Source organism: Copadichromis virginalis, linkage group LG22 (genome assembly GCF_057382275.1).
Source record: "Copadichromis virginalis isolate Kocher_CV1m ecotype Utaka linkage group LG22, C_Virginalis_male_GT1.1, whole genome shotgun sequence".
In the NCBI taxonomy this organism is placed as follows: domain Eukaryota; kingdom Metazoa; phylum Chordata; class Actinopteri; order Cichliformes; family Cichlidae; genus Copadichromis; species Copadichromis virginalis.
The window spans coordinates 36721554-36731553 of record NC_140638.1 but is presented as its reverse complement, the minus strand read 5'-3'; the positions used below and the strand labels follow the sequence as shown (position 1 = coordinate 36731553).

At 43.5% G+C, this 10000-nt stretch overlaps 1 protein-coding gene across 11 annotated transcripts in view; it reads right to left on the bottom strand.

The window, feature by feature from the left end:
- The window catches only part of epb41a (erythrocyte membrane protein band 4.1a), a 54693-nt gene that overhangs the window by 18937 nt on the left and 25756 nt on the right, over window positions 1-10000 (bottom strand). For 7 of the 11 annotated variants that reach the window (XM_085446826.1, XM_085446830.1, XM_085446835.1 and 4 more), the window contains 3 exons: window positions 9143-9205; window positions 5040-5084; window positions 4704-4874 (listed from right to left, as the gene is read on the bottom strand). In XM_085446826.1, coding sequence (XP_085302952.1) covers window positions 4704-4874; window positions 5040-5084; window positions 9143-9205 — 279 coding nt within the window. The remainder of the gene's footprint in view (window positions 1-4703; window positions 4875-5039; window positions 5085-9142; window positions 9206-10000) is intronic. The other 4 variants (XM_085446832.1, XM_085446833.1, XM_085446829.1 and 1 more) reach the window with 3 other exon arrangements.

Sequence of the window (10000 nt, the reverse complement as noted above, 5' to 3'; positions counted from 1 at the left end):
GAAGAACGAGAACTCCCACAAACACAATAAGAACAGCCCTTTATACTCACTGTACATGGACACCGGAATTATGGGTAATTATAACAGTAAAGGCTGAACTAACATCATCATAAACCCTATGGATGAATAATTGAATAATTTGTGTGTGAAGGCAGATGAATGAACACTTTTGGCAATACGGTGGATTTCATGGATTCACACTCATGAAACTGCAACTTTCCGGTAATTAAATGGGATTTTTAACAAGTTCAGTTAAACGAGTAACTTAACATCAGGCAGCTACATGTTATATAATCCAAATCTATGAGTAATTATAGATTTGTCCATCCCTGTGAATGTGTACACGCAGCACTGGAGTGGAAGAGCTGACCGCTGCAGTGCCTTTAGTGAAGGCGAATGTCTGTGTCACGAGTCTGAAGAGAACGTTAGAGAACTCATTCCAGGTGAAATACACCGAGTCAGTAAATTTAAAAAATCATCACAATCCTTCACTGGTGAGTAAGAGCCAGTCACCAAAAGATGAAACGGCGTAAAAAGATCACAGGCTGGGGAGTCTGCACGGGGACAGAGCGGGGTCCATCATCGTGGGCTTTAGAGATCTTTGAGATGATGAGAAGGCTATTTTTATTTTTTCATACACTACGTCATAACTCAGCAAAGCACTAATGTGAAATTTAACAGTTTAGCCTGAGGCTTTCAGCAAATATATATATATTTTAAAAATAAAATAAAAAGTGCTGCTATGGCTAGATTTTCAGTAAAATATAATTTCTGAGATAAAAACTGTATCTTCACATTGTGGGTAGAAGAGAAGCCAGAGGGGAATATCGTAACTTTGCTGGCCTCCTCTCTGACCTTCAGTTTATAAACTCACAGGGAAGGATGATGGAAGCTCTTGGGAAGAGGATGGCGTAGCTGGGATTAGCCCAGACGCTACAGAGGAAAGGGAGATGACAGAGATACAGGAAACAAAGAGTGAACAAGGGAACGATGCAGGGTGGAGGAATAAGGATGACAAGGGGTGGGGGAACAGTCCTCTTGGCACCGTTGGCCTTCAGCTTCTTTTCTTGGGTTTTGTAACTGTTGCAGTTTGTATGAGAGTCAGTGGACATGCGCAGATTAACTGAGCCATGCGGCTGGCAGGTCAAGCAAGGTCGCAAAGCTTGAAGCAGCTACACAAAGAGAGGACAAGACAAAGCGCCAAACTAAGTGCTGCTTATACTGATGAACAGAGCTGAACCAAAGATGTTGTTTCATTGAAACAGCACTGGTTCTAGTGGAGGCATGCACACCCATGCAACACCTCTTATTTGTTCATATCAGAGAACAAGCCTGGACGAGGTCTTGGATAGAGTTATCCATGCCATGTGGGCTAATTTACCAGAAGCACCAAACCCCTAAGAAGGCCCAGTAATAAAGGCACCGCGTACAGGACGGTGGTTCCCAGCTTCTGTCACACATTTCATTACATAGAACTGTCCAAAATACAGACGTCCTGCTATGATTCGTAAAACAGTGGATCAAGCAGAAACCTTCACATAACAGTCATGTAATTGTCTAATGTTACTGTGTAATTGTAACGAGCAAATTCTGCAGTGTGTGAAGAAAGCTGCATCAACTCTTTCTACACTACAGTCCCTGATTACAACAGCTACAAGCAGCCAAATGATCTGGCAGCTGTGCAAGCATGAACAATAAGATGACCACACACTGTTTGTGCTGCACGCACTGGCTGCTGGTCAACTCTGCTGCTCCACTCCACCTTTGTTGTCCCAGTTACACAGCTGCACAACCATTTATCATTTATTTATTTATCATGTGTGATTGATTTCTTCTGGAGTTTCCCTTCTCTGAGCTCACACAGATGCCTTTCCTTGCTGGTACCCATGCTGTGCATAAAGCTCTGTAGTACTGTGCAAAGGTCTTAGGGTTTGCTGGTTTGAAGCATAGTGAGTGTGCAGCTGAGCACAAGCCGGGGGAGCTGGCTGACCAATGCTCGTGATATTGTTTGCTCATAAACGCTGCACAGTGCTGGCCTGCTGCAGCGCGGCCACAAAGCACCAGACTACACACCGCCTGTCACTGGGTATGGAAGCGCAGCCGTGGAGATGCTCTCCTGCATAAGCATGCCATCGTCACAGGAAAGGAAGTGTCTGTGCCTGTGGTCACATCGGGCTGAAGCAGTGGAATAACATGGTGAAAGCCAACAGCGCCACCTAGTGGAGGATCAGTGCATGAATTTGGAATCTTTCGCATTCTGATTGGTTAAAAACATATTTTATATTTCTGATCAGAGGCGAGACGTAGCAGAGTACAAATACATACGTAGAGTTTTCAGCTATCTTTACTGGTTGTTTTTACTCCTTACAGCTGAACTGAAATATCTCTACTTTGTACTTCTGACAGTTTCAGATTTCAGACATTTCAACAGAGTTATTGTTTCCTGTCATTCCACCTTAAATCACTGTAAATAACTGATTGGAGTCTAAAAGGAAGAAATATTTAACTCTTCACAGACAATCCATTATTGTATCATCATCAGAGTGTGGGGATGAACAAAAGTATTTTACCAGCACAATATAATCTGCATCATTGCTTTAACAATGTAACAGATAGCTTTAAGATGGCCTTAAGATGTTTATGCATACTGTTATCATATTAACCTTGTATTCCAGTTGCAGTTGTAACTATTTTATACACATTGCATATCTGTGCTTATTTTGAGTTGATGTTCGGCTCATTAAGGGTCTTAAGCTTCACTGACGTGACTGTCCAGGTGATACATGCTGAGGGAAACTAGAACATAGAAGGAATTGCAATACATGCTTACAAAACACTTATATCAGGTCATTTTTATTATCATTTATAAGTTCATATTCTTGTATTGAGTTTTAAGTAGTATCAATTTATATTACATCTATAGTTCTAGTAAAAGGTTGACAGTGGCCTCTGTTTGACTGTGAGCGTTAGTAGGGGAGAGGTGACACAGAGTGCCACGTAAGGTCGTGACATAGCATGTTTGCTTGTAATTGTGGGCTTGCAGAAGTGCTCGCTCACTGCAAATCATTGTCTGCGGTTTTGAAGAAGCGCTAATCAGAAAGGTTGACAGGAAACATCTGCTATGAAGATGAAGACAATGTTCTTTTTAAACTGTGTTAAAAGTCATTGTGGTTTTGATCTGACCTATGTATGAAATGGATCTGACGTTGAGGGGGCGTCATTAAATTTAAGCCCTGATGGTATAAAATATCTGTTTATGCTTTGATTAAGTCGGAGATCAGTTGCGGTCTGCGTACGTAGTGATCTTCCCACGCGTGCATTAAAATCATCGTTTGACTTCACCCGGCCGGATCAGTGTGGTTATTCTTCGATCACCTCTTGTTCCCCTTCCTCAATATTGAACCCTTAACAAGAGGTTAAAGTGAAACTGTCCTGAGTCTGACGACTCAGTGTTTTGTTTTTCTTTCTATTATTCTATGTTCTTGTTTATTCTGTTATATCTTGGAGCAGACAGAGTGTCCGTGGTGTCACTCTGTCTGCTCGTGAATCTGTCTGTTAAGTTCAGTGTCTTGTCTGGTTCTCTGTGTCTGTGAGTTTCCTGTTTTATTCTGAAGGTCTCTGTCTCATGTGAGTGTGTTCACTTTTCATTTCCCCTGTCCCGTCAGCCCTGATTTCTCCCAGCTGTGTTGCCCTCCTGTCTCTCATCCCTTGATTACTGCTGTGTGTATTTAAGCCCTGTGTGCTCTGTGTTTTTCCCCTCCGTCATCCTGAGTGGTTTTCCCTGCAGCTCTGTTTGTGTCTTTAGGTTTCAGGTTTGTTTTCTATGCTTAGTCTTTCCAGTTTAGGTTTACTCAGTTCTGTTTTTCGCCACCCTCGCCTTGTGTATTTACCACCTCCATTAATAAAGCTTCCTCACATCAGAAGTGACCGCATCTTGGGTCCTTCAATAAATTCCACACGGCTCGCCTCGCTGACCGTGACAGAAACAGCATTTTGGTAAAGCCATGAACCCTGGTTGTGGTGTTTCAGCACCAAGCTAACATCACAGAAGAGGAGCGAGCAGCAAGGAGCGCAGCTCAGCTGATCACCTCTGCCTGCTCTTACAGAAGAAGCTGTGACGTGTTTCCAACTGATCTCAGGTTTGTTTTTCTCTTTAGGCGTGCACACTAAGGAAACTCGACCACGGTGGAGGCAACAAAGACTTTTCCCTTTTAATTCACTGTTGTTCTACATTAAAGATGTTCAGGACTCATTCATAGAATCAGTCTGAGCTGAAATAATGTTGCTGTGTTAAAACTGCTTCTTTTTCTTTTACACTTTGAGTCCATTTCACAGTCTCTACTTTGTCGTGTCTTTAAAAAGATGAATTAGTACTCTGTTTATTTTTTAACACAAGTATCTGTACTTCTACTCAAGCGACTGTGTCAGCTGTTTATGATGCACACTCAGGTGGCAAAAGCATATTGTACACATGTGCTTTGATCATTATCTGTCTCCTGACGCCTGTCATATTATTTTGAACATTTATAATCGTAGGAATACACAGTGTGAATTCTGGAGACTGATTAGTTTGTGTTCATTATTTTTAACATTTATATGGAAACGTGCATGCCTGTCTTGGAAAAGCTTTCACAGGTAACTTTGTGTAATTCACGTGAGTAAAACAAACATGAGCTGCACTGCACCGAGCTCATCGGACTTACTGCTGGTTGGAGCTGACCGTTGATGCTCGCTGTGCGGAAAGGAGAGTTGGTGGAAAGACGCTTATCCCACTCGCTGGGCCGAGACTCCGGTACAGACTCCATGAAACTCCTTTTTAGCTCGCTGATGCTGGTATGGTGCCGCATAATTTCAGTCTGGGTCTTATCCAGGTCCTTCAACAAGGAGGCAAAAGTGAGAGTAGGTTGATGGAAGGAAACAACTACGCTGAAAGGCAACGATTAAGGTTGAGAAGAAAGCAAATGAAAACACAGGGCTGCACTTTCTATAAGTATATATTAAATATTTCAACAGTGCTGGGTCTGCCATGTCCCACTGACCTTTAGAGGCTGTGGAAGAACAGATTTTCCAGACAAACCAAACTGCTTCATGTTAGCAGTAATAAAGGAAGCAGCAGAGCATTACTAATGATTAGTGCGTACTGTTCTGTGGCTCACAAATCATGGTTTGCATCAATGCCAGCAGAAGATGTTTAATGAGGACAAACACAACAATGTCATCTGACAGAAAAAATCCAGATGGCAGCGCTAACACAACCAAAGCAAGATCGGTGGCTGTGTGCACATCCACGCTGGGATGAACGAGCCAAAGCCGGCACACAAAGGAAAAACATGGCCACTGCAAAAAAGTGCAAAACTCATTCTGAGTCATGTCTGCCATTATTCTATACAGTAATGACCGTTGTTTATGTCGGATGTGGGCAGAGATGGAATCGTTCGGTCTTCAGTGGTTAAAGAGTCTCTCTGATGTTTCACTTTCATTCTGACTCCTTTCAGAAAGGAAGACACAGGTGGAGCGCTAATGGCTTTACATCAGCACAAACACACCTGCTTCACCTGCTGTAACTACTTAAGACCTCAGCTTTGAAGTTTTTCATGTGACAGAGCAGGATGAGAGTCTGTTGAATGTAGACACGTCCTGTCATGTGAACAAGTCAGTACGTTCCATGAAAACTGTTAGCTTTGACGTTTCCACGAACCTCCATTTCTTGTTTTTGAGCCACATCAAGAAGATGCCTCTTCTACTCAAACAGAGCTGATCCGAGCAGACTGAAACAGTGTTTCAGAGATCAAGCGGTTTTTTCTTTACATAAGGTTGAAAAAAGCCAACAATTTAAATGTCACGTACAGACTGTAGAGAGGGATGACACATTATAAAATCACCAGGCTTAGCCATGCACTGCTGTTAGACACATGACATCTCCTGAGTCCAGGCCAGGATGCTCAACTTCGGAGCCTAATTTTACATATGGATGTTTGATTTGTAGATTAACGAGTATCAGTGCTTCTTGTCATCCCTTTCTTCTGAAATGATGGTGGCAGAATATGATACAGCACAATAGATACAGCAAAGAGAACAACACAAGTCCATTATCACAGACACACAGTGTGTTCAGCATGAGCGCTGCATTAGGGCCATGAAGGACATTCATCATATTAAAAATGTCCTTAACGACCATGAGTAATGACGATGACAGCAAAGTCCAGAGTGTTAAACATCAGACTGTGAGCGTAAACGACTGGGAAACAAATATACTGACTGGAGCCTGTTTACCGCAAAGACTCTGCTTCCTGCTCACTGGGTTGTTGATCAGATACAGTGGATGCAAAAGTATTGGGCCCCCTTGAACTTTCCCACATTTTGTCACATTACAGCCACAAACATGAATCAATGTTATTGGACTTCCAGGTGAAAGACCAACACAAAGTGGTGCACACGTGAGAAGTGGAACGAAAATCATACATGATTCCAAACATTTGTTACAAATAAATAACTGCAAAGTGGGGTGTGCGTAATTATTCAGCCCCTTCGGTCTGAGTGCAGTCAGTTGCACATAGACGTTGCCTGATGAGTGCTTATGACTACATAGTGCACCTGTGTGTGATCTATGGGGCGATCGTGGCTCAAGAGTTGGGAGTTCGCCTTGTAATTGGAAGGTTGCCGGTTCGAGCCCCGGCTTGGACAGTCTCGGTCGTTGTGTCCTTGGGCAAGACACTTCACCCGTTACCTACTGGTGGTGGTCAGAGGGCCCGGTGGCGCCAGTGTCCGGCAGCCTCGCCTCTGTCAGTGCGCCCCAGGGCGGCTGTGGCTACAATGTAGCTGCCATCACCAGTGTGTGAATGTGTGGATAACTGAATGTGTAAGGCACTATACAAATACAGGCCACTTACCAGGCCATCTAATGTCAGTACAGATACAGCTGCTCTGTGACGGCCTCAGAGGTTGTCTAAGAGAACATTGGGAGCAACAACACCATGAAGTCCAAAGAACACACCAGACAGGTCAGGGATAAAGTTACTGAGAAATTTAAAGCAGGCTTAGGCTACAAAAAGATTTCCCAAGCCTTGAACATCCCACGGAGCACTGTTCAAGCCATCATTCAGAAATGGAAGGAGTACGGCACAACTGTAAACCTACCAAGACAAGGCCGTCCACCTAAACTCAGGCCGAACAAGGAGAGCGCTGATCAGAAACGCAGCCAAGAGGCCCATGGTGACTCTGGACGAGCTGCAGAGATCTACAGCTCAGGTGGGGAATCTGTCCACAGGACAACTATTAGTCGTGCACTGCACAAAGTTGGCCTTTATGGAAGAGTGGCAAGAAGAAAGCCATTGTTAACAGAAAACCATAAGAAGTCCCGTTTGCAGTTTGCCACAAGCCATGTGGGGACACAGCAAACATGTGGAAGAAGCTGCTCTGGTCAGATGAGACCAACATGGAACTTTTTGGCCAAAATGCAAAACTCTGTGTGTGGCGGAAACTAACACTGCACATGACTCTGAACCATCCCCACTGTCAGATATGGTGGTGGCAGCATCATGCTCTGGGGGGCTTCTCTTCAGCAGGGACAGGGAAGCTGGTCAGAGTTGATGGGAAGATGGATGGAGCCAAATACAGTTCAATCTTGGAAGAAAACCTCTTGGAGTCTGCAAAAGACTTGAGACTGGGGCGGAGGTTCACCTTCCAGCAGGACAACGACCCTGAACATAAAGCCAGGGCACCAATGGGATGGTTTAAAACAGAACAGATCCATGTGTTAGAATGGCCCAGTCAAAGTCCAGATCTAAATCCAATCGAGAATCTGTGGCAAGATCTGAAAACTGCTGTTCACAAACGCTGCCCATCTAATCTGACTGAGCTGGAGCTGTTTCAAAGAAGAATGAGCAAAGATTCAGTCTGTAGATGTGCAAAGCTGGTAGAGACAGACCCTAAAAGACTGGCAGCTGGAACTGCAGCAAAAGCTGGTTCTACAAAGTATCGACTCAGGGGCTGAATAATTATGCACACCCCACTTTGCAGTTATTTATTTGTAAAACATGTTTGGAATCATGTCTGATTTTCGTTCCACTTCTCACGTGTGCACCACTTTGTGTTGGTCTTTCACCTGGAAGTCCAATAACATTGATTCATGTTTGTGGCTGTAATGTGACAAAATGTGGGAAAGTTCAAGGGGGCCCAATACTTTTGCAAGCCACTGTACTTACACCCACTCTTTGGCTGGTGTGAAATGATGAGAGTTTATGGCTGTCAGAAAAGCTTGTTTTCTATCCTTCTTGAAACTGCTTGTTGCATGAAGTCAGTCGAGAACATGTTTTTCTCCTCGAACGTTTTGTGGTTTGCGATCAAATTATCAGTGAAGTTCACTCTTTTTGTCCAAATGAGAGCAGTGATGGTGTCACACATGGAGCTGATATTGGTTAAAAAGTAACATACACGTCTCTCCAGGACTCATATTCACAATCCCCTCGCTTAGCTCCGAATCAAACCTAAAGTGCATTAGCAGGGAGTCCCAGCCTAACACCGAGTGAGTTAAAACTTTACTGATGCTTCAACGTTTCTCTTGTTCCACACTTTTAAGCTCAGAGCTAAGACACTTTATGAATAACTTATAATTGTGACAGTTTTAGTCCCAACTTTAAGGGGAAATTCTTAAAAACAAATTCTAAGACTTTTCACAGGATGTTGTCACCAGGAAACAAACTCTTAGTACTTCAGAGTTTTGTGAATCCGGGCCCAGGAGATGATGTTATACTGGGTCCTCTGATAACCAATGAAAAAGGAATACAGCGCCTTGCTCCTCTCGACCAATCACAGTTTGAAGTGAGTGTTTATGTCGCACTAGAGCTCCAACATTTCATTCTAAGCAACATCACTGACGTAAACCACAGACGGAGGTTGGAAGGACGATGAATGCATACGTTAGTGAACTTTCCTGGAGATGTTTCCCAGTCATCTATCACACGGACAAACACAATGTGAAAGTAAAGTGAAGCTACTTGCATGAGAGTCAGACAGGAAAATGGTGCATGCCAACCCTTTAGGGTTAAACTAGGAAGAACAAAAGACAGAACAAAAGAATGAAAGAACTAAAGAACGGAGCTGTGACAGCAAACGACGCTTATTTAAGACTGAAGATACAAACCTCCAACATTAAATTGCTATGTCTGATATAAATTGTTTCACCCTCAAGTTTCTTTGATCTTTTCTGTGGAAATGAGGAAAAAGGAAAACACTGGTTTAACATAAGAACTGGTTCGAACATTTCACATGTGATTCTGAATAGTGTCCCATGAGCACGACTGACCAATGACATGAGCCGTATCAAAAACGAGCTGTGCAATCACAACAACAATGCAGGCTGCAGCCCGCCTGCGTCCAGCTCAGTAACGTTAACAACAGTCATGTGTTTGACGCAGCAGGCTGGGACCCAGTTCCTCTCCATCCCCACACTCAGTGAGCTGGTGAAGGCTCTCTTAACTGCACTAAGGCAGAAACACTGGAGATTCTGAGGAACCTCGCTTTTTACAACTAAAACAGGAAGTTGGCTTGCTATCAGCCTCTGCAGTGATTTATACCGCTACCAGCTGAATGCACTGAGATCCATCACCTGTTATTAAATGCACCGATGGTTCAACACTGATCTTATTCTTCTTTCTTAATAGAACTAAATCAATATTTCATTTTGATCATTGCTGACACAGTCAGTGTGAAATATACTGGACACAAACATGGATGGCAGCCTCACAGCATCGTCGGTGCAGATTTAATGTTGGAAGGCTTTATAACCTGATGTGGCAGAGTGTCCACACAGAAATATGTAGGGATCCCAGGGGAACTAGGTCGCATATTTGCTGCACATCTATGGACGGCACATTCTGTGCATGCAAACTGCTGCAGTGGCAGTGCGGTGTGCAGGAAGTGCAGGAGGATGCGTGCCTGTCTCCTGAGTCAGATCTGGAACTAATGCTTTCAAAAAATCAAACACTATTCAGTGACTATT